The 25,930-nt window shown below is 36.7% G+C and overlaps 1 protein-coding gene across 4 annotated transcripts; it reads left to right on the forward strand.

Moving 5' to 3' along the window:
• The first annotated feature begins 1,600 nt into the window (after positions 1-1,600).
• LOC129440128 (dual specificity testis-specific protein kinase 2) lies at positions 1,601-25,727 on the forward strand. 4 transcript variants are annotated; one of them, XM_055199237.2, is made up of 10 exons: positions 1,601-1,967; positions 2,439-2,508; positions 12,519-12,712; positions 13,395-13,516; positions 16,864-16,912; positions 18,953-19,102; positions 21,995-22,162; positions 23,625-23,708; positions 23,833-23,919; positions 24,219-25,727. In XM_055199237.2, the coding sequence occupies exons 2-10, from the start codon at positions 2,478-2,480 to the stop codon at positions 24,309-24,311; spliced, it is 978 nt and encodes a 325-aa protein (XP_055055212.2). In that variant the 5' UTR covers positions 1,601-1,967; positions 2,439-2,477; the 3' UTR covers positions 24,312-25,727. The 4 variants fall into 4 exon arrangements, with proteins under 4 accessions (XP_055055212.2, XP_055055213.2, XP_055055214.2 ...); XM_055199238.2 differs by having other exon boundaries at positions 1,601-1,770; XM_055199236.2 differs by having other exon boundaries at positions 1,602-1,952.
• Positions 25,728-25,930: the final 203 nt, after the last annotated feature.

A 25,930-nucleotide genomic window follows, 5' to 3' on the forward strand; every position in this document is an offset into this window, starting at 1 on the left:
TTTTAATGTGAACTATACCTTTAAATTAGTTCGGGAGGAGCATGGTCATGTATTCAACCAATCATCATGAAGAGGCCTCTTTATATAGTTGTCCCTCACCTCCATCCCGTGGCAGTTTTTGCTGCATCACTCCTCCACCCCATCGCCTTACAATCGACAATCGAGTACTCTGGGTTCGGGATAATATTCCGAGCTCGGAGACCTCCCCTTGGATAGAACGCCAAATATGCTTTATCTCATTACCCTATTGATTTCATGGTAGCTAATGCGACCTCGTGAACATACACTGAAACAAGCCAGCTTTCAATGGCACACTTATACAACCTAAGAAAGATGTAGGAGAAATACCAGATTTTACACACACACATTCTGGTTTCCATGTTTTGTGGGGACATCCATAGACGTAATGTTTTTTATACTGTACAAATTGTATATTCTATTCCCTAATCCCGACCTTTGATTTTCAATAAACATCATTCTGTTTAATTTATAAGCTTGTTTCCTCATGGGGACCTCAAAATGTCCCCACAAGGTCACAAATTTAATGGTATTCCTGTCATTGTGGGGACAATTGGTCCCCACAACATGATAATTACCAGGTACACACACACACACACAGAAAGAGGGAGAGAGAGAGAGAGAGAGAGAGAGAGGGGGAGAGAGATCAATAGCCAGCCATTAGGCCAGTAGATCTTTATGTTACAAGTCACACGTCCATTAGGTCCCAGCTGGGCCCCAAAGAATGAGGGGAGAAACAAGTGTGCTCTTTTGTGTGCTGCCATAAGGTGCTTTTGACATTACTGTATTTTATATGGTTTTCAGAGGACTTTACATTTGTTGCATTTTTATTATAAACAGATTTCAGACACTATTCAATTTATTTAAATGTACTTGTTTGTGCCGTAAGCCATTTATTGTAAAAAAAAATTGTGGAGCTTTATTATAAAATAATATATTAACATTATTTGTCAACCACATAAAATATATGTGTTTGATAATGAAATCAAATTTTTAGATATTTTTAAATAATGATAGTGGTGCGTCAAATTAACAGATGGTGGCGCTCTTTGCTTAATAATAACAGAAGGGTAAGAACGATTACACATGATTGTTTTAAGATAACAGTCCACCGAACCAATCAGATTTTACGATTTGCAATATAATTTTTTTATATATATTAATTAAAAAGACAAAATTATTGCTTGGGTCATAATGAGAAAACCTGTTTTGAGTTTTGAGCACTGCTTTGAGTAGTTAATGAAGCATAAACAAGGCATGACTAAGTCACTAGAGTTTTTACAGATGACTTGCAGCCTATTGCACCCACAATAGAACAGAATTAGTTGCCTTCATCTACATTTTAAGTTTTCTAGCTGGTTGTGACCTTGCAGAAAAGCTGTGAATTTTTTTTACAGCTTTTCTGCAATAAATACCAGTATTAGAAAATACATGCAGGCTTAAACTTGGCCCGGATTGAATGAGGTGGTAATGTCATTTTTATTATTTATTTTAGCATTAACTGCCTGTAGCGAAGTATAATATTGAAATACTTTATAAACAGGCAACACACAAGGTGCGCCAGCTGGTCTCCACAGGTGGGCGGGGTCGAACTGAACCATCGTGACGTCATTGCCATTGGTTTCCTTCTACACACAGCACATTAAACCCGCATCATCTCATCTTTTCTGGTCTGGATTACTTTAAACCCACAGTGAAGCTGCCAGTCAGAAGGAAGGCGGTTTTGCTATATTTGATGATTGCCTTGGTTGAGTAAGTGACGGAAAATGGAAACGCTCTAAGAGAGATGCCACGGGTTTACCTCCCACTAAACTCAATTCATCCTCAGAACTGAATTAGTTTAGTCTTTAAAAATATCGATTTCATTTGAACACTCAGTTATCAGTCAATCATCAACAACAGCGAAGGTGAAGACGCTGGGTTTTGTTACAACTGTGAGTAGCCGCGAGGCATTTTTTTTTTTTTTTTTTTTTAGATATATCTCTTATCATTTTCTGAATTTTGCCTGCTCTCCATCAGCCACCTACTCATGCGTCTGTCAGCTTCGTGTTGTTTTTAACTAATTTGACTGTTAAAATGCGGTATGCAGTAAACATTCAAATTCATTATTGTGTGTGTTCAATATTATGTATGACTTATGTTATATAGTACATTCTTATAGCACAATTGGTAGACAATTGCGGTAGCAGCCCAAAGGTTAAAGGTTCGATACTGATAAAATGTCGATTGAATGCACTGTCTGTCTTGTTCGATAAGCGTCAGCCAAATGTGTAAATGTAACACTTTCCTGTAAACTTATGTTGTATTTAAATTGTCATGTAAGTTCAATGTTTGTAAGTGCCTGCTGATTCTGGGCTCTGTTAATGTGCTTCTGTGTTTTGTGAGTCTCTGTTCATTGTATTTGTGTCATTTTCTCATAGCTTCTGTGATATAGGCACTGGCCCTCCACCCACCTCAAGATGCACATGAATAGCTTATTAAACCAGTGCAGTAAGTAACATTGTCTGTTTTCTTTCTAATACACGAAACTGCTTTTAAATGCATACAGTGTCATGAGAATCGCAGTAACATGGTAACAGAATTTCTTATTGCATTGGGCAATATTAACACTAATAAAGTGATGTCTGGTTCATTAGAGAGCTTTATTCATCTTCACTTGACATTTAAAGGCGGAGTCCACGATGTTTGAAAGCCAATGTTGATATTTGAAATCACCCAAACAAACACGTCCCTACCCCAATAGAATCTGGACCTTCTGTTGATAGGCCCGCCCCACACATACGCAACCCGGCATTTTATTTGATTTGATTGGCTATAAGTGTGTTTTGGTAGTCGGCCCGTCTCCTTTTCCAACGCGTTTTTCAAACATCGTGGACTCCGCCTTTAAGTTAGTGGATTCATGTGGAGCTTGTCATGAAGAGTAAATGAGGAAGCCTGCAGGTGACCAGAATAGATTTTCTCAGATCATCTCATATCAGCACGCCTACAGTATCTAAACATCCTCAAGACAAGATATATGGGGTGCAAAATGACAGAAGTTGTGTCTTGAATTCAGAGAAATCTAACAAACTTTTGTGAGGTTTAAAACAAGAAGCTGTTGGCTGATGGGGAAGGAAAATAATCACACATTGGCAAACAGCTTGTTTTAAGCAAATGCATCACACAGTTTGCTGGATTTCTCTGAAAGCAAGATATGGCCGTGTATCATTTTACCTAAAGGACAAGTTCGGTGTTTTGCACTTGGGGCCCTGTTTTCGGATTGTTTATGATAAAATAGAACAGTTTTGACTAAAAAATTTCGACATATGCGGCTGCCCCGAGAATTTCGGATATTTATTGTTTCACCTCCCACCTCTACAATGTGTGTATATGCACTGGAACAATCCTTCCTAAAATGCATTAAACTTTCGTTTACAAAGACGTGAAACTCACCGAGTGGTCAGGGTTGTTCACCAATATGCTCACACAAAAATCGCTGCAAAAGATGCTTTCGAACAGGTGTTTTAGCATTTGTTGTAAACTTGTGGACCTATTTTTCCAAACGCCTCACATCCGTATATTTTTCCGTTGAGAGCTTGAATAATAGACACTTCAGCCCAGTTGGTGGCGATAATCCACCTTTGCAAATTGCAAGAATACAAACAAGGTTCCTGGCGCAGAGTAATACCGTACCTCACAGCACATCTAATACAAGTCAATGGAGTTGGCAAAAACTACGATAAAACCTGTTGGAGTGCGTATTTTGCGGCGATTTTTGTGTGGGCGTGTCGGTGAACACCCCTGACCGCTCGGTGGGTTTCACGTCATTGTAGAGGAAAGGTTGGTGCATTTTGGGGAGGATTGTTCCAGTGCACCTGTGCACGCATTGTGGAGGTGGGGGAGGTGAAACAACAAACACCAAAAAAAATTCTCGGGGCAGCCGCATGTCGAATTTTCAGTCTAAACCGTTCTATTTCATCATAAACAATCTGAAAACAGGGCTTTAGGTGTGAAATACTGAACTTGTCCTTTAAGCAAATATGTCTTGTTTTAAAGGTTTAGATAAATTTGGTGTTGTAGCTCAGTGGGAAAACACATGATGATATGCTGCACTATAAATTACTTTGGATACAAGCACTTGCCAAATGTATGTAAATGTTCTGGAAAACGAGAACAAAAACATAAAAATGATTGTTAGTAGTACAGTAGGTTGCTTGCCCATCAAAGTCATGATCTTATGGCCATATTCCGTATGTATGGCTGTGGTCACGGTCTCATTTTTGGGTGTCTTGGTCTGAATCACAAGACTACTTGGACACGATTCCTATTTTCCAGTGTACATTTTCAGTGTACAGTATATTGGCAGACTTAATATTTATGACTCAGTGGACAGATGTGTTCACAGTTTCTGTCTTAGTTTTTGTACAAAATTAGATGAGAAAAAGCCTTGAGAGGAACCAAAACTCAACTCTGGGCTGATAGATATTTATACAATATTACACACATACGTACAGTACATAAATGTTAAAGGGGACATTATACAAGACTTTTTAAAAATGTAAAATAAATCTTTGGTGTCCCCAGAGTACGTATGTGAAGTTCTAGCTCAAAATAACATATAGATCATTTATTATAGCATGATAAAATTGCCACTTTGTAGGTGTTAGCAAAAATGTGCTGTTTTTGGGTGTCCTTTTAAATGCAAATGAGCTGATCTCTGCACTAAATGGCAGTGCCGTGGTTGGTTAGTGCAGATTAAGGGGCAGTATTATCCCCTTCTGACATCACAAGGGGGGCCACATTTCAATGACCTACTTTTTCACATGCTAAGTTACTGGGTTCGTTCTTTTTCATATTTTCTAAGTTGATACAAGCACTGTAGACCCGATTATAGCACTTAAACATGGAAAAAGTATTTTTTTTTAATGCTATGAAAGATTTTCATGATTTGTCCCCAAATGTTTAGTACGTGCCGCATAGTATTCTGTTAGTATTGATAAAAATTCTGGCTAATTTGTTTCTAAAATGCGATGATTTTAATGTCTATTTTTATGACTAATAAAATAGGAACTCAAATCTTTTCATTAGGTTAACAGTTTTAGTCCATCTCACACTGTGAGTTGCCTAGTTAAAGTGCATATTTTAAATATGCTTCTTGTTCTATTCTTATATTCGATTACGATTTTCCATTCTTGAAGCATTTATGTGCCATGCTGCTGACATAGCGGAGATCCTCCCTGCCCTTTAGTGAAAGACAGGAAAACATAGCTTTCCCTCCCTGCATCTCCTTCCAAAAGTACAGGACACATCCCAGTTCTTTCTCTCTAATTTAAAACAGCCTAGTACCAAGCACAACTGAGGAATAGACTCAATAGACTTTGATGCTTTCCTACTGTAATTATACATTATAGCTCTTTTTTAAAGCAGTAATAAGATTTGAAGCTGCTCTGTCGGTAGGGTTTGTCATACATTTACAAGCCCATATAGGATTATTATTATATTTTTCTTATGGTTTCTCAGATCTTTATAAAATGCTTGTGCTCATAATCAATCTGCTACAGTTCACTTGGAGACAGTATACAACAATATCTCTAAGAAAACTTTCTCTTTATGTATTTCTTGTTTTTCTGCTGTTTCATCAATATGGTTTCGCAGAAAGATGAGTGGTAAAAATGTAGGTCATACTGGCAAAATAGAAACATTCTGCAGAAGATAATATTAAGGAAGTGCATGTATATCAGATTTTGAGATGAGCTTTAAGTCCATTTGCATTAGTTCACAAGAAGTAGTTTAAATCTTACTGATATAAAGCACTGCTTTTATGCAAACCTAGGCTTTCAAGGCTTTAGCTTTCCATGAAATACAGATTCAGCAGTCATCAAAATTACTTCTTGACTGTTTGCAGTTGTAGTTTATTTGAATATTTCAGATTAGCTACATTTAGTTACTTTATGACTGCCATCACTCCTTAATTGCTTAAAACATTTACAAGCGTCATTCGTTGTGCTGCGTTTAGATATGCACAGTCCATTGCCTTCCAAAGTCCTAGGACAGAGAGACAGAGATGGAAAAGGCAACGACATCAGTAAGACTTTCAGTATTTTCGGTTTGCCACGCCACGCTGACCGCTGTGCTGAATGATGTTTTGTGTAAAGAATGAGAAGGAGAGTGGGAGAGAATCTGAGGGGGAGATCTCTGGGCCGATGCCAATGCCGCTGCCGTCTCCAACAAATCCAATCTGGAACAGACTCACAGCTACTTCCCCTGCATTTCACACCAATCCAATGTGAATGTTCTGTTTCTCTGTGTGTGAAGAGAGAGAGAACATGTTGTTGATGTCATGATGTAAATAAAATTCATGCAAAAAATAGTTTTTTGCAACACAATTCCATGGCAGTTCATGCGTATTTTAGGTTTTGGTTGATTTGATTGCACCCCGTGATATTGGGTTTAGGGGCGAGGTTAGGGATGTACTACGAATTGTACATTTTTGCACAATTCACTTAATACGAATTAGCCACCTCGTACATTGTCCGTAAAATATGTACCTTAGCTGTCACTGGGGCTGTACCCTTTCAAAAAATACAGATTTGAATCTAAAGAGTTAATAAATTCGATAAATAAGATGTACATTTTGCGTCCAAAGAGATCTATTATTAGTATTTTAAAGGTTCACATTGTTACCAAATGTGCACATTTGTAAAAGGGATAGTGGCGTGATGGTCAAGTATTTTAAAAATCGAAATGTGTCCTCTCCATTTAACTCCACCCCATCCCATTGAGTAGTTCTGTTTCTTCATTTCTGATGTTAATCTGGAGTACCTATAGAGTAGTATTACATCCTTTATATCTCCGAAGAGTCTTTAGTTTAATCAGAAGAAAGATTAGCTTTACCGAATCTTTCCGATAACTTACGAAAAAATGAAGAAGGAGGAGTTACTACCGCGGGAGGAGCGAGTATGAGTCATGCAACACTATACAACACTGTTTAACTTATGATTCACTACATGTTTGTGTCATTTATATAATACGCACGCGCCTATTTCTAACATAAGACAGAAGTCTTACTTACCGCATGCAACTCATGACCCGGTTGGAAAAATCCAGCGCATCAAACACACACATGAAAAACTCTGCTGCTAGCCTGGATAATAAACCATATCCATTGTTTCCATAAGGATGGCTTTCTTCTCCTTACATCCAAAAACACACTTCTTCTTTCGTGCCATTGTTGAGATTTGAAATTAAACAAAGCTGTGTCGCGTGATGTGATGTTTGTAAGTTCTAGTGTCTCCCGCTGATTGACGGGTGGGTGGGGTTTTCCGGGGGAAGTGCCCATAAAAAGAAGTGATACGTATAGAAACCACTGAAAGTCAGCTGTACCCGTAATCGAAAAAAACTTTCCGAAACTTGTATGAACCCTGGCGAAGTGCATTCGGCACAGAAACCTGTAACACGCCCAACTGCTTTTTTGACACTTTGCCAACGTTTAGCATGAGAAAACTTTAAGCCTTAAAGTTCTGCATAATTAAGGGTGTGGCCACTTGAGTGACGTTGAACAGTCACTAGAATCGAGCTAGGCGGTTGTGGTTTCAGCAACCATCCTCCTCAGCTTCACCTTCGTCCCGCCCCTTTACCCATTTTCGTCTATCCAAGAGTGATGTGCGGTGACTAGTGGCCAAGATGGCGACGGCAGGCAATGCCTACTTTAAGCTTCAAAAACGATCTTTTGAAATCCATGGGTGACATCACGGACACTACGTGCATCTTTTCAGTCTATAGTCGCAACATGCCAGTGTTCGTTCGATTTGTGCTACCTTGTCAGTTTTTGCTACCTCCCATAGAAAACATACAGGACCAACCCCTACCCAATCCGTAAACCCACCCTCTTCCCAACCTAGCACCTTAATCTAAAACTTTTAAGCCAACACGAAGGTAAGACAATCTGACGGGTAGTATAAAATGTCAGGACACCGTCCGGTCGAACTGGCGACCTTGGGGTAACAAGCCCAACTGTAACCATTACTAACCCTACAGTATAACTGTACCTAATGGTAGGTACTGGGGCCTTTATAAAGTTTACTGCCTCAGTGACAGCCGGGGTACACATTTTGACCATGTGTTCCAACAGCGCCAAATTCCCATGACATCAGGTTGGTTTTTGTGTGGATTCGTATGACGGTGCGAGTGGAAGCAATTAACTGGGTGAATTTCACGACTTAAACGTAGCATTTTATCTCTTGTTTGGTTGTGTTGTATTTTTGGAACTTTGTATTTTCTCCTTGCAGTCCCTATGCAGAAAAATATGCAGTTTAATGAAAACGTTATATGTTAGACATAAATCTTTTAATATGATATTATTGGTACTTTATTTTTTTTATTAAGTTTGTGAAAGTTGCTTGCGTGTCCTTTAACCACTGTCATATTTAGAGCAAATGAGGATAAAATCATTGACGCAAAGTGTTTGACAAAGCGATCATCTAACTCGGATATGTAAAAGGGATTTTCTGACATCTATGCTGTGATCATGTACATTTCTGCCCTTTCAAGATTGTAAAAGACTCAAAGTAAACCACAACTTCCTGTTCTAACATCAGTCTGTGATGAATCAGGGCTTGAATTGTTTACTGATGAAGTTTTATTTACATATAAGAAATCTTCTTAAAGTTTGTTTCATTTGTTTATATCTTATGTTTTTTCAATATGTGCAATACGAACATGTTTTAAAATGACATTCTCTTACTAATTTCATGTTCATTTTGCACACTGAAGCCTCAGTCTTCCTGTCTAAGTCCACGTTATGGGTTGACTTCCTCTAGTGTACACGTGAAGGTTGCAGGCCTTATGACGGCATGTTCTGACGTTGGGTGCGCTGTGTAAACTTGAGTAAATGTCTCCTTTTGACCCTCATATATCAGAAACTTTTGGTTTCCTATACTGTGCCAGACGTCAGTTGTCACTTAGATAGCATCTGTTTCCTCTGAGAGATGTGGGAGCTTGAGTCCACATCCAGTTTTGAATTGTATCACTACACTGTTAACTGGTGTGATATTTGCCCAAAGCTATATGAGCTTGCATGCTTGAGATGTGGTTGACAGGTTTCCATGTTGGCCGGCAGTTTTTCTCGTAAATTGGCTTGTGGTAGGTAGATGGTTAAACTTACACCTCAGTGTGCAATATTGTGTCTTACAGGAAGTTTTATTTTTTCAAAATTTGTAATAAACTCAACCCTCAATAGGCGCCTGTATGTTGTGTAGGCATTATGTGCGTTTCAGTAAGCCAAATGTAGTGTTATTCCACCAATGTAACGAAATCTTTTTTTAGACACAGTTGTAATTTGGGTTGATCTTCATAATTCAGTGATTAAATAATAAAGTGATAAAGCAGATAAAAACAGACAGAAAGAGATACAGCCATTATAAAAGCTGGGTTGTTTCAGCCCATGGTTAAGTATAATATGAACAAACCCAACCGTGGGTATAAGTTAACCTAGAAAACGTTAAAACAACCCAGCATAGGTTAATTTAAACGCAGCACTTGGTTTTGTTGATATTTTGCCCAGCCATATACTGTGCTTAAAGCTAATATACAGTAGGGGAGGTTTCCCAGACAGTGCTTAGGCCTAGTCCCAGACTAAAATGTTTGAGCTGTCTTAAAGGGACATTCTACTATTTTTTTGAAAATAGGCTCATTTTCCAGCTCCCCTAGAGTTAAACAATTGATTTTTATCGTTTTTCAAATCCATTTAGCCGACCTCCGGGTCTTGCAGCAGTGGCGGAGTGGCCATCGGGAGAGTCGGGACATTTCCCGGTGTGCCAGTAGTGTTTTGAGGCTGCAAGGGTCGGTCTGATAATAGTTATACATTGCGAGTTATAGCAACCCCGTCTGGCGGCTTGATGTGCGGCCGCTTCCCGCTGGTCAAACTGCGCAGCCTCTTTGCTCAACATAAAAGTGCTCAACCTGTTCGACAGGTCCAACCATGTTTAGGATTTTTAAAACGGCGCTCCCCAAATGGCATAGCCTGCTGGCCTTTGATGTAAAAAGCAGCGCCGCCGAATGCCTGTTTATTGGAGTACATATGCGGTCGGATTGATCCATCAAGCAGATAGACTATTTGATAGTAAGTGTGGATTAAGGATGTTTAAAATCTCTAGCTTAGTGGCCAGTACATGAATGGATCAAATCAGCACATTTGCAAATGTTTGTCTCCATATGGCTATATAATAAATAAAAATAAGAAGGGTAACTTTGCAGTATCACATTATATATTTCCTACTATGTGATTTTCATATTATAAATGGGAGTATTCAACTGCAATATGGCAATATATATCCTCACAACATTATTATTTCTCAAAACTTTGACAAAAATTATTTTTAAGGATTAACTGTATTCTTTCAAAGATACACAAATTATTCTGCATATGATTTGAATATTAGTCGAGAGTTACGGCAATGAACGTCTTATATGGCAATAAATATCCATATAACTTAATATAACAGCATAATGAAATGAATAAAAAGACAAGGAAGTAGGATTGGCATGTAAATTGTATTATTATTACCAGAAAAACAGCAAAATAACTGAAATAAACTCTGAGGTAAATGCACCAAACACGTTAAAATAAATGAGCAATAGCAGTGGAAAAAAACATTATTATCTCTCAAAACTTTATATGACAAAAATGATATTTAAAGGAAAATTTCTTACAGTTTTTCAAAGATGTAAAGAAAGTATTCCATATTAATCCCAATTATGAGCACGTTCATCTCTGGTCTTGCTCTGTTATGTAATAGCTGATTGACAGGTGCGCATCTCCGTCTTTCAAACAAAGATAAAATAATGGCTTAATATAAACCCTGTCCCAATAAATATGTACATTTTCTCTGTAAATCCTGGTTATTGTACATGTATGCGAACGTACGTGGACGGTCAAACGCACATCCTTGCAAAGTATAGTTTATTTGACTCGTACATGTACACAGACGTATTGCACCAAAATGCAATGCATCTCCTGGGCTTCGTACCATATTCTCTTGTATGCGCATTGGTGACCTACGTGTACAATGTACATGGGGGTTTCAAAAATCCAGCATACAGTGCGCGCTCTTCCGCGTACTGTACGTGGACCCTCACGTTTGGCTAAAAAATGGACCATACTTCAGCCTTAAGCTTTCCTTTGCATCCACATTAACCACTTTAATGTAATCATTTTGTATATAATTTAATATTTTATTTTTAATTGTATTGGTTTCTATGATTCTTTCTTTGAAACAATCTGACATGGTTAAAAAACACTTTATAAATAAATAAAAGATTGAACTCAATAAGCCTTTTTTTAGAGTGCATATATTAGTTAACGTTTACTGTAAGCTCTTTTTCTGCTTTTGCACACTTGTGAAACGGCTGTGAATGTGTCTGGTGCTGTAAAGCACAAAGGCTGCATGTATGCGTTCTGCCTGTGACGAATAAGGCTAGATGATTCCCTTTTGAGTGACAAACGCTGGCGGGTTGTGTAAGCGTGCCACTCCGTGCTGTTCCCCGACAGGATCATTGGGCTATGAAAACTGTCCCTATTCATATCAATGTCCTGCTTTTTTCTCAGCTTTTCCCCAATGAAAAAAGGACACATGCATTAGAGCAACGCTTTACTATAAATGAAATTCTGTTATTGTTTACTTGTCCTTCCTGAAGAATATGCCAGGCTACCAGGGCTGGTAGGCATCTAAAGGGCAGCTATACATTTATGGCTATAAGTATTAACACACTCTAAAAATGCTGGGTTGTTTGGTAAAATTTGACAAACTCAGTTGTTGGGTTTAAATGAACCTTTGCTGGGTTGTATTAACCCAACTTTAACGTGCATTGTATTGTATAAGTTACAGATGTTTAGTTACAGATTCTCTTTTCTTTTGTGCATTTGTCCATACCCACTGTTAAACTAACCAGAAAACCACAATGTGTGAAAACATTTTGTGTTGCAAATATCCTGTAATTGCATCTTGCGTTTACACACCAAGTGTATTTACAGTGTATATACAAGTAAATTACATTGTTGCAAATGCTAAACCTTACAACAACTCATACAATAAGGAAAATTCTGTCACCATTAACTCACCTCCATGCACACTTTGTTTGCAGATTATAGCCTTGTCTTTAACTGTTTGTTTGTATTGTTTATGTGTGTTGCACTGTAAACTGGCAGTCTCTCGCCAGCACAGATCAGTCTTTTTCTGCATGCAGCCCATCTGTTTTTGGACCTCATTATTCTGACACTTTTATACCCTACCACAAGAGCTTTCCTGCTCATTTAACTAATTGACTGTTTATGAGCTTGAAACCAAGATCTTCACTTTCATCCGTACACATTATGCTTCCCCTAAATAGTAGTATCATTTCATTTTCTTTTTTAGTGATTTCAGTGACTTTTATTGTTTAAATTTTGTACAAGTTTTCATTTGTATTTCTCATGTACCTCAACACATTAGTTATAAAATGATGTGTGTGTTTGGTTCCTATAGCGGAGATCTCCAGGATGTGTGAGGTGGACGTTTCATCTGAGCCCACCAGCCCGACGCTGTTTAGAGAGTCTTCTGATACGTACTGCCATGTGGACCGTTGGCAGAAATTACGCACAGCTGTCCGCAAACTAGAGTTTTGGGAAAACTTCACTCATGAGCTCATTGGCAGTGGCTTCTTCTCAAAGGTTTACAAGGTAAAACTTTTCATTTGTTAGAATGAAGGTAACGGCTACAAAAAAAACTTTATTAATAGGTCTTAAATGTGTAAAGAATAAGGTATTTTAAATACATAATACCCTATAAACATGACGCAGAATTATATGGACTCATCAAAAAACTTGATCTTTAAGATAAAAATGAATCCATGCGATATATTAAATCTAATGTAAATAAGGTAACAGCATTAACTGTCCGACTTTGTGCTCTCTACACTATAAAGTCTATTTAAACAAATTACTTCAATTGGTAACACTTTAAAAATGCTTTTTCAACTTAAAATTTTTACTTTTTTTTTTTAAGTAAATCCTACTTTTACTTTTTACAGTGTAGTATGTGTGTATAACTTCATAAGGATTAGTGGTTTGGATAAAAGCTTCTGCCAAATGCAAACAGTACAAAAAAAACAGGAATCTTTGAGTACACCAAACCCATTAATGGTTTCCTGATGAGTCTCTGCCATGTAAATTACATAACTAATGATTGAATAGCACACAGAGTCCAAACCAACAGTTTTGTCACTTCCTATATATGGACTGCACATAAAATGTTTCTTGTGATTGTATTCTAGCAAAAAAGAATGAATTTATATAACCAATTTCATATTACCCATTTTCTTTTGTATTATTATTTTTATTTGTAATATATTGACATTTTCAGGTGAACCACAATACAACACGAAAAGTGATGGTAGTAAAGATCTATAAGAACGATGTGGACCAGGACAGTATTGTGCGAGAAATCAGCCTTCTGCAGAAGCTCTCTCATCCTAACATAGTGAGGTAATACCGCCTCGTCTTCCTCATCTAAACATCAAATGGTGTTTTGGGCATTTTGTACACTTTCCAATCACATCAACGTTTATATGGTTAATTTCTATTACTGTATACAGTACCAGCAAACATTTAAATACACTTAAAATTTGCTTTTTATTGCTTTAACAATCTTTTTACATTAGGTTTGTGAATGAATGTATTTTGTGCTTACAAGCTCATTTACGTATGCCTTATTCAGTTTGCCACCATGTTAATTCCAATCTGAGGCTGTGAGGGATGGACATCCAGAGCGTGCACTTTAAACCTTTTGTTTTGTATCAGGATGCTAGTCATTCAGCCATCAAAACACAGAAAATACATCGTTTTACAAATTTTCACAGGATATAGAACCTAGAAAACGTGGTTTGTTAAAATTAGAAGGGACATAATTTGATTTTAATTTAAATAGACTGCATTTACATAGCACTTTCATAGACCCACAGCAATCCAAAGCGCATTACATACTGCCTCACATTCACCCATTTACTTACACATTCATACACCAACGGCTGTATCCAGGTCGTCAGGAGCAGCTTGGGTTAGGTGTCTTGCTCAAGGACACCTCGACACTTGGTCCTGTGGAACCAGGGATTGAACCACCAACCTTCCGGTTTGTAGACAAACAACATGAACCACTGAGCCACTGCCGCCCCTTATTTATATTTATATAAGAAGCAAAATAAACAACACGTAGATTACCTAGGAAACCAAAACATTTGTTATTTTCAACGAGGCATTTGTTCAAGAGTATAGTTTAGCAACTAGTCAGACCATTAAAAAAAACTGAAACCGGAAGTAAAGTTCGGACCAGACACATATCACGTCACCGCAAGTGCGTCCAATCGGACGCACGTGATACATGTCTGGATCCGAACCTTACTTCCGGTTTCGTTTTTTTTAATGGTCTGACTAGTTGCTAAACTGATCTCTTGAACAAATGCCTCGTCGAAAATAACAAATGTTTTGGTTTCCTAGGTAATCTATGTTGTTTTTTTGCTTGTTATATAAATAAACTACGTTTAAAGAACTTTGTTGTTATTTATTCTTAGCGGAGTTTACCGGAAGTTACGTGCGGACCGCGACAGCCGCTTGTTTATGTTGTTACTGCTAAAACCGTCTATACAAAAACTGGCCAAAAATATATTTGCTGAACTATATTTTGGAATATGTTTACAAAAATATATTTTCATTTATATATTTTTGGCCATTTTTTGTATATTTATATTTAAAAAATAAATCAATTTTAAAGTTTAAAAAAATATTTTTAGCCCTTCATATATTTCAGTCCAAGTTAATATATTCACAACGCAATGCAAGAAAAACTTTATTTATGTTACGAACATGTAAACAGTTTTAAAAAGGTTAAAATTAAATATTTTTAACTTCAGAAATATACTTTATAAAATTTACTTATTTAGCATATATTTCAAATATATTTTGGCAAAAATACATTTTTGCTGTATCGGTTGTAAAACTAGAAATGTATGCGCTTGAAATACATTTTTAAATATATGAAGGTTAACGCTAAATATATTTTAAAATCTAAAAATATATTCAATTGATCATTACTTTCTACAAAATGTATTTAGCATATATTTAAAATATATTTTTAACCAGAGAAATGTATTTTTTGCTGTATGGGCAAATAAGTATACATCTCCAGTTTGTATAGAACATAAGAGAATGTCCCATGTGTTTTCTCTGTTCACGAAATGAACATTGACTTAATAACGTGTGATTGACTTTAAACTATTTATGTGATAGCTCGGTGTGCAAGTATTGTTAGAGGTAAAACCCCATATGAACTCCCAAAGTTGTGTAAAAATGTTATTTAGTTAGAAATAAATCCTGCTTCTGTTTTTAATAGATTCATGCCTTGCATTTTTTGTATTCTGTACAAATTTCACTTAGTTATAGGACTATATTAGTGTTACTTAGAAAAGTAAGCATGCTTGCATCATTAGAAATTAATGATTAGCCAACAGGCTTATATCAAAACAGATTTAATGTACCCATTGCACTGCTCTTGTCTCAAAATTGGGTCATATGTCTTTTCTCATTTTAACAGTGCATGATTTCTGTGTTTTTTGTCCTGTGGAAATTTGTAAAATTATGTATTTTTTTGTGTTTTGATGGCTAAATGACCAGCATCCCGCTACAAAACAATAGATTTAAAGCACACGCTTTACACACCTTCATTTTGGAATCAACATGGTGGCAGGCTTAATAAAGGGTATTGAATTGGATGGATGAGAACTGGACAAGAGAAGCAACGACAAGGTCTTGGGTTTGATTCGTAGATCATACACATAATAATAAATGTACATTGAATACGTTGGGCTGTACTATGAATCGCTTTGCATCAAATTATTTTTTTTTGTATGTATGTTCTCTGGGAATTAAACCCAAGCCCTTGCATTGCAAGTGCAATGCTCTACCATCTGAGCTACATTTTTCTGCTCATAATCATGAAGAGTCATGTCAAATCCCTACCCAACACACACAGTTACATCAATGTTAACCTAACATGTGTGTTTGCCTAAGAAATCTCAGAATGCCTTTTTTCCAGTGCCTTATGAAAGGAAAATTCACATTTGAAGCTCCCTGTGCAAGTAATCTATCACAACTTTTAAGTTAGCTTCCAACTTTTATTACCCCGTTAAATATTAAAGTCAACCTGACCTATGGACAGGACTGATTAATGTAACAAACAATATGTGAACACCATGACACAGTGAAATATTACAGTATGTTTACCTACATTCACTGCCTATTTATTGTTCAAATGAGGTTTGAAAATTAAAGGAACAGTATGTATGATTGTGGCTAAAACTGGTACTGCAATCACACAGCTGGTGGCCAATACACAACATGACAACATAAACATCAGTTGAGGGCTGCAACTCCACTTTTTAAATGACAATATCTTGGCCAGACCACTGTTGTCAATGATATAAGTATTTGAAATGAAAATGATTTCTTAATGTCTAGTGACATATCAGGCCCATTTTATGATTAATTGATATAAATTTCTTACATACTGTTCCTTTAAGTAACTTCATGTGCAGTTGTTACAAGTTTGACAAAATGGCAGAAGTTATTAAAGCTATGAAAGCTTATAGAGACTGTATATAAAAAATATATTGTATAAACAATATTCACATTTGGACAGGCGGTTTTCATCTTAAAAAATATTTATCTAAAGGTGTATGCTTAAATGCTTGATGCTGAATTAATTTAGTAGACAAATCTCATTTTTAGACATTTAACAAATAACAGATTTTTGTGACCTTCTCTCCCATCTCTGCTACCAGGTATCTGGGTATTTGTGTGAGAGAGGACAAATTATACCCTATTCTGGAGGTGAGTATCATTTGTTTGACTCCTTATTTTATGCATTTTATTAAATATTACATTTACCAAGAGTCAAAGTCTTAAAACCCTGCTAACACAGACAGGTGGAGAGACATAAACACTGAAGCATCTCAGTGATGTATGCTAAAGCACCCTTGGAATGCCACTAACTTTAAGGTGCTTTTGTAACTTTTACTGTACGTTTACAACGGCACCGGCGAGAGCGTCAAAAAACGATTTGACTGCCCTGCTAACGACGCTATAGATAAAGAGTAGTGGACGGTCTTCGGCATTCTCTCGAATCCTCTGAAGCGGAAGACTTCTATGGGCTTCCGCCTTCTATTTGGTTGACGCCGAACCGCCTCATAGCTCATTACCATAAAGTTGAGCTGATTTCAACTTCAAGACATAACGTTGCTCGACAAAACTCATGCCGGCTCTCATTGAAAATGAATTGACTTGAAGCCACTTTGCTCTCGCTTGTGGTGGTGTGAACGCACAGTTAGAAGGATCTCTTGACAAAATTGCAAAATAATAACTATATTATCAGTGGTGTATAAACACCCTACAAAATGATTAACTTAGAATAAGCCATTTTTATCTACATACACCGCGGGTCCCGTTACATGTTAGTGTCCATTTTGCACTGTCATGTTTTTACAGTAGCCCTAAATGGACAAATTGCTCTACAGAGCACTTCTTTGTCTCAGAAGGTGACATATTTGTCCTGTAGGGGCTACCGTAGCTTCACTATCCATTTCAGAAGGGAGGGGTGAGCCGTGGACTGAGCCGTTGATTGCAATTCACAGTCTCACCACTAGATGCCACTACAAATCCACACAGTGGACCTTTAACTCATTCCCCGCCATTAAAAAATGCTATGCCATTTTTAGACTTTTATGAAATATAATATCTGACCTTGAACCTGGAGATGACCTGCAATGTTAGTCGTGCTGTCAGTGGAAAAATATGGTACACGCAAATACCTGATAAAACAAAACTTCCTGTCAGATGAACATTCCTGTCAGTACTTTGTACCTTGTACCTTTGTACTTGTACCTTAAAAACATGCTTTAATTACCGTCAGACGAGAGACTATACCCCAAAAAGTCATGTTTTCATAACTCTTAAGCAACTGAAATAAGTTGTTGTGAAACTTAAACAGATCTCAGTTCAGAGAAACGACCGGTCCTGGCACAGACGCCGTTCTGCTGTGCCTAATCCTACAATGCGTGCTGTTTTTTTGTTTCCCATGGAAAGAGCAGCTCGCGTGGTGTCTCCTGCATCTGCCATGCTATCTTTTAACTGTCTGTAGCTATCGAAGTTAGAGGAAGTTGACTCGCAGTACTCAACACGTGTGGTTTTTTCCCACTTGGCAAGCAGACAGGACGTGACATGGGGGCGTGGCAGCATCAACAATTCCATTTTTTAATTTGAAGTTGGAGGTTGTGACTAAATTTCGATCGTGACACCCTTATTGACGAGTTATCTCGTCAATTAAGAGAAAACATTTGCATGAAAAACATGTTCCTGATGAGTTTTTATGGTAATCTGGTAAACCACGATTATCCACTAGATGCCGCTTTTACTCAATTTATAGAAAAACTGAAGCAAAATTTTTTTATTCATTTTACACTTCGTGTATGTTTTGATAATCATTCTGAATCTGATTTCTAACAAAATTCTTTCACAAATATGCAATTATTTTAGCTTTCTGCTAAAAAGTTTGTATTTTTAAAGAAAAATACCCATATTTAAGAGTAAATTAAGATAGGATGAAACGTTTTCCCCCATTTTTTTTGTTTGGAAGCAGAGGGTCTGTTCTTTCATTTGATATATTTGTATGTTTATATATTTTTAGAAGAACATTTTCCTGGAAGACATTTTGTGAAACTTTTGTGAAAATCACAAAAAATGCTGGTGGGCAACTTTAAAAAAAAGCTGGCGGGGAATGAGTTAATCACATGAGGGATAGAAACTAAAATATAAATGTCACAATTATTACAAAGGTAAAACTTTATTTCCCACTGACTGTGTTTTTCCTTATAGTACGTTAGTGGCGGATGTTTAGAGGAGCTGTTGGCCAGAAAAGATGTTCCTCTGTGCTGGAGAGAGAAAGTGGATCTGGCCTCTGACATCACCAGAGGAATGATTTATCTGCACTATAAAAACATCTACCACAGAGATCTTAACTCTAAGGTACAGCACCATTGCCATTTCAATCACACATACACGCAACCGAAGGACTGATAATCTGAAGATATCTTATACTGAGAAATCAGTAGATACTGTAGCTCTAGACTTTACCCAGAAATTTCCCCTGAGATATTCAGACGTAGATGTTTGTGCGCAAGAGTATAATGGGTTGCCAGGATTCACATAAGTGATTAACAAACCTGTGCTGAGGGGCGAGGCCGCTCTATTGTGATGGTAATAAACTCTCTCTCTCTCACACTCTTCCAATCTAATTTGAAAGTACAAAATGCACAAACATCATCCCCACCCCTCTTTTCGTGTTTACTCTGGCCTTGTCCCTATGCCACAGCCTATTTGTCATCCATTCAGAAGTGAACAATGAGCAAACAAAAATGCCAACCGCACAATTAACACAGACGACTGTTACATCTAGCACATTTGTTACTGGGACCATCGAATGGTTTCCAGGATTTGTCGTAAAACTTTGTAGGGCTGTAGGAAGTTGTGTCGGTTGTTAAAGTCTACTGTACTTCTCTAAAGCTTGTGTTTTAAAGAACACGCAATGAATGCTTTTGAAACCTTAATTGGCCAAGTGTGAATTTTCTAGCACTTCGGCTTGAAAAGAGGAAAGGGTTTTTCCGGGATACGTCATGGCACCTTTCTTAACTCTTAACGTTTCATGTATTGCTTATGTCGCGTTAAGTTGCGCAATGTTAGATGGTGAAACATTAATGTAATGTATGTATGCTTATACTGTATCTACATTAGAAAAGTAATAAATTCATGATCCTGATTATTGGCGATGCTTAAAGGCCTTCCACCATAATAATGTTCATGCATATAATAAGCCACTAATAATGTGTATGAAATGTCTTTCTATATTTAACTTTTTTTCTGCTTTATTTATTTATTTATTATAATTCTGGCAAACCCCAGTGCTTCTCATCCAAACCCATCCATTAGCAGCACAGCCAGAGGCTGCCGCAACACTTGGCATATGGATGAGCTACTTTTCTAAATTTGGAGGTTTTCGACTCAGGGCTGTGCTTGGAGTTTTCTTAGTCCTATAATCATGGGTCAGTGTGTGCGGGAATAGAGCCTGTAGTGTGGTTTAGGTTTTAATTTAAACCAGATGCACAATTCACCGATTTCATCCATCAGCACTTTCTGCTCCATTGGTCTTATGCAATATATCTCAGTTGTGCCTGGTATCCTCTTGTGCTGGGTAGTCTCTAAAGTTGCCTTTCTTCTAAGTTTTCAATTACGCTCACAAGTCAATAACCTGGCTCCAAACTGATTTTCTGATTGAAAGGTGTGTAGGGATGGAAGGGAGGAACTGTGGGTCAATGTCCAGGTTCTGTGTCTCAGCTGAATAATTCATTAAACGGCCACAGTGATGACGAGAAACTTCATTCATCTGAACCTTCAAGGTTCTGCATCAGCAACCAGGCACATTGGGTCTGATGTATAAACATAGCGTATGCACACAATGGACATTGAAATGTGTGTACCCAATTCTCCACGCAAATATTCAGTATTTATAAAGTAAAATTAAAGTAAATACTAATGCACAATATGGACTTTCTTGACTGTTTTTATGCACACTTTAAGGATAATATCAACATAAGCGACCCACTGTTTTTCAGACATTATGCCTGCTTTATGTAATAAATCTATCATTTATATCTAATATATTTTTAGATTTAGCTTTGGGGGTTTTTTTGTGTGTGTTTGTCCATAAACATTATTTGAAATGGCTGCTGTGTGAAGCATTGTGTGATTGTTAATAGACAATGCATTCAGTTGGTGCTTGTGAATTTGTGTGACCTTTGGTAGACACTGATGAATTTTTTGCGTGTTTTTACCGCCCCCTTCTGGCAGTTTTTAAGAAAGACATTATAATTTTACAAACCAGTGGACCTCAACCTTTTTTGACTTTAGGACCACCCATAATCCACAACAATATTTAAAGCCTCTTCTGACTCATAATGAAATATTTCCTATTTTGGAATGATACAGTACTGTGCAAACGTCTTAGACCACCATGCCACAATTAGATTTGTTGTTTTTGCAATGTTATAGTGATCATATATAATTGTTTCTCAGTCTATTTAATAGAATACATCCAGAAAATACAGGAAATGTGTATATAGTATTTAAAACTGTATAAAAATTTAAACTGATGTGTCAAGTTTTTAGGGTAAGCTCCCCTTTCAATTGAGCAATAGCAGGAAACTGCAGCATAAAATTAAATACTAATTTCAAATTTTAAAGAAATTTGCCTTTTTACTTCATTCTGCTCAAAAACTTTCAAGATGTGTTTAGTGCCAAGAGAGGTCACACTAAACACAGACGATGCCTAAAGAAGACATTTAGTCCTGAAAATATATATATTTTTCACATATTTCCTGTATTTTCTGTTTGTATCTTGATAAAATAGATTGAAAAATAAATATGGGTGGACATTGAAACTTCTAAAACAACAAGTCTGATGGTGGTGGCCTAAGACTTTTGCACAGTACTGTATGTTATAAAAATAACACTAAAATCAAGCATTAAAACAACTAAAAATAAAGATAGTAAAGCATAATGAGGACCGCTTTGAGGTTTGCTGAGGCCCCCAGGTCTCAGAAACATTGTTTAAACTCACATATAAAATACTTTTCTAGGAAAAGCTCAGTCTAGATTAAAAAAAATACCATTCATGGTAAACACAAAAATCATTATTTAAATTAAGGTTAGGATTTTAAATAAAACATTTTAAAAATAAAACAATTGTTTACTGGCAAGTTACTTTAAAGTCTGTTATGCTTTAAAAAAGATTAAATATCTAACTTTATTATGACGAGATAATAATGGACAAAAACATGTTTATGTTTGTTTCTCTTTACACAGAACTGTCTGATAAGGGTCACTGCCAGAGGCCGAGAGGCGCTGGTGACTGATTTTGGGTTGGCTCGAGAGGTGGTTGAACTTCCTGCAAAGGACAGAAAGCTTTCACTTGTGGGCTCTGCCTTCTGGATGGCACCCGAGATGTTACGTGGAGAGCCCTACGACCGCAAGGTGATGATGATGACCAAAAAAATTTGCACTGTTTAGAGTACGATGTAAAAGGGACACTCCACTTTTTTAAAAATATGCTCATTTTCCAGCTCCCCTAGAGTTAAACATTTGATTTTTACCGTTTTGGAATCCATTCAGCTGATCTCTGGGTCTGGGGATACCACTTTTAGCATAGCTTAGCATAATCCATTGAATCTGATTAGACCATTAGCATCGCGCAAAAAATAACCAAAGCGTTTCAATAGTTTTCCTATTTAAAACTGGACTCTTCTGTACACTGTAAAACAATTCTGTAGAAATTACAGTATTAATGGGTATGACTGGCAACTAGCCGCAGTAACTTACTGTAGATTTTACATTTATGTTATTTACTGGCAACATTTTGTTCAAAGTTAAAAGAACATGAAACATTTTCAGACTTTATCTTCTACAGTAAGTTACTGGCAACCAGCTGCAAAATTACAGCAAATTTTTTACAGTGTAGTTACGTTGTGTACTAAGACACGATATTACACAGCAGCCGAAAATAGTCCCCTTAGTATCTTTCAATAGCAGGGGACTATTTTCAGGCACTACGTCATATCGTTGCACCTCCTGCAGTCATGTTACAGCAGCAAAGTCCTTAATTATTACGCCGGAACGAGAGTATAGTTCCTAGACATATCTGAAAATCACAACTTTTAATTTTCCGTCAGTCTTATTACACGATGTAACTACAGAAGAGTCAAGTTTTAAAGGTGACATAGAATGATTAAACGGGGTATTTATCCTTGTTCTGTGATGTGACATGTAGACAACATTTTTTTGTTTGGGTCTGTAATGCCTTAGAAGCTTCCTAAAAACCTCTCTCAGAAAGCTCTATTAGGGTGGGGAATTTTAAACAAGTTGTTTTGCACCTATTTGGCTCCCACTACTGGCTTAACTTGCAATCTCATTACTGATTGGCTGACTTTGCGGCCACTCAAAAAATGTAGCCAATTATTTTAAAGTGAAGGGGCAGTTAGATGCCTGTGATGTCATAAGCATCAGTTTTTCAGATTGGGCTGTTTTCTGGCTGACATTTCTAAAAGAGGAATTTCTAGAGACTGAGATGTTTAGCATCTCTAACACTTTTTGTATGTTTGTGAATGCGGGTAGACTACCATTATTCAACAAAGACAATGTAAAAATGGTTTTTCATTCTCTGTCCCCTTTAAATAGGAAAAATTTCGAACCTCTTTGGTTATTTTTTTAGCGCGATGCTAATGGTCTAATCAGATTCAATGGATTATGCTAAGCTATGCTAAAAGTGGTACCACCAGGCCTGGAGATATTGGATGGATTTCAAAACAGTAAAAATCAAATGTTTAACTCTAGGGGAGCTGGAGAATGAGCATATTTTCAGGAAAAGTGAAGTGTCCCTTTAAAGAGAATATTTAACCTAAAAGCGTACTGCTTTAACATTCGCTTTATGTAATGTTAGGTGGATGTTTTCTCTTTTGGGATTGTTTTGTGTGAAATCCTGGCTAGAGTCCCAGCAGACCCAGAAATTCTTCCACGAACACAGGTGACTATAATATCTTGATTGACACAAATGCAAACAAATACAAAATCCAACATTATAAATTTATAAAAATGTTTTCTTTTTTAAGTGCTGTCCCTATGTAAATATATGGAGGTTTGTGTTGCAGGACTACGGCTTGGACGTGCCAGCATTCAGCAAAATGGTCAGCGGGTGTCCTCAGCATCTTTTGGAGCTGGCAGCAAGCTGCTGTCTGGTAGGTGGCTGTTTTGCCCATTAAAAATGACATATATTGACCCTGCCTGTGAAAACCCAGCTAAAGTCATTTTTGTGATTTACTGTTTTCGAAGCATCCTAAAGAACATTCAGTAAAAATATAACCTTAATATCTGAGTAAGGCCATGTTGGAGATTCAAATTAAGGTGAAATCTAACTTATTTTATAATTCAGTCTGGATTTCAGAGACTGGGTACATAGTTCTTCTACCCATGAAGTATAAAATATCCTCACTAAAAAGTATGTAATGCTATTTTTTTTGCTCTCTGAAACTCTCAGATAGAGGCTTTCAGGAGACCCTCTTTCACAGAGCTTCAGGAGGAGTTGGGTGAAATCTCTGAAAGTCTGGAGTCTGATCTCACGACAGGCTGAGCTGCAGCAGGTGCTTCGCTATCCCACCAGCCCTGCAATGGACACCAACAGCTGGACACAGTCAATCACAAACCCAGCTGAAGATTTATTACTGAGCTCCTTGCAGCTTAAGGACATTTTATGGACTTGAAGCTTGGTGAGCTTCCCTCATCACAGTTTAACTCAGCACAACTGTATGTAGTTTGTTCTGCATACAGTATACATACACACTGTAAAAATGATGTCAGATCAACATATATTTTTACTTTAAGTTAACACATTAAAAGAAACAATTTCAACATGTTTTATAAGTTATGTTATAACTTATCACAAGTCAAAAGTTAATAATAGTAGGTTGAAAAACTGTTGTATGAGGTTTTAGCTAAAGTGTGCCTAGCTGTTTGCAGTGTCAACATTTCAAGATAAGGATTTCTGCGTTTTATATTAATCCTTTTATATTTAAAATATCGGTCTGAGACACTTTATCCAAATCTCACAAAGCATAGTTTCAAATAACCAAATAAGATTTTTTAGCGAGTATTTGGTAAATATACAGTATATATTATTATTATTGAGGAAAACATTTATTTTGGTACTATCCATCCCAAAATGCACAAATATATATTGACTGTTTTTATACTAGGACAAACTTGTTTGAAAAAGTCAAGAGAGTATTTTCTTTACTGTTAAGCAGTTTATACAATAGCAAGTTCCTAGTTGTAGTGTTTGCTTTCACTGTGAGCTGAGCTCATGCACTTTGTAAACTCTCCATATAGAGCATTGTTTTCTGCCTTTAAGGCGTTTGTGTTGCTGTGACTCACCAGTAGTTATATTGCAATGCTCTGACTGAGTGTTTGGTGATTTTTTTTTCAATGTTTAATCAAACAACAAAGCTCTAACAATGTAAGTTCAATGCACATGCTTCATTGTTTATGTTGGTTTCTTTTACCTAATACATTTATAGTCTTTAAACATTTTACGATAATGTGGCATAAGAAATTTGCGGCAAACTATTATGTTCAAGCTGGATGATGGTGTGCAAGGCAGAAAATTAGTCAAAAATGCCTTTACATTACTCAATACTGAAATGTATTACTTGCCACCAATGTTATGGTTGTTTTTATTTTGTCAATTGTTTAATAATTAATATTTATAAATAAGTTCATAAAACATAGCTGCTTTTTATTATGCTTTTAATGCTGTTGTGAATTGTATTTGGAGATCTTTGAAGTTAACACAACAAAATCGATATTCTGTGCCTCTGAGAATCTCATAAAGAGAATATTTTCATGCTAACCTCACCGTCATAAACAGACCCAATCATGCATATTCTAAATCTTTCTGTGGTTTGTAGTGTTTTTGTAATACTTTGTGTAAAGATGAAAGAAAGCGTATTTGAACAGTGTTTATTTTTCAAATAAAATGATTGAAAACCTGTTGGATTTATCTCCTTATGGCAAGTGGTATTTCAATGCTGCTCCGTTTCAAAGGTGGATAGTGTTTTTTTCTGCCTGATAAAAGGTGAAGTAAAATATGGAGCTTTTGTGCATTAATTATTACTGGTTTGAAATCAATGAACTTTGGTTGCTTTCATGTCTGGTTACCTGGCAACTTTTTCTACAGTGTGGGCTCTTAAAACA

Source organism: Misgurnus anguillicaudatus, chromosome 22, assembly GCF_027580225.2.
Source record: "Misgurnus anguillicaudatus chromosome 22, ASM2758022v2, whole genome shotgun sequence".
Lineage (NCBI taxonomy): Eukaryota > Metazoa > Chordata > Actinopteri > Cypriniformes > Cobitidae > Misgurnus > Misgurnus anguillicaudatus.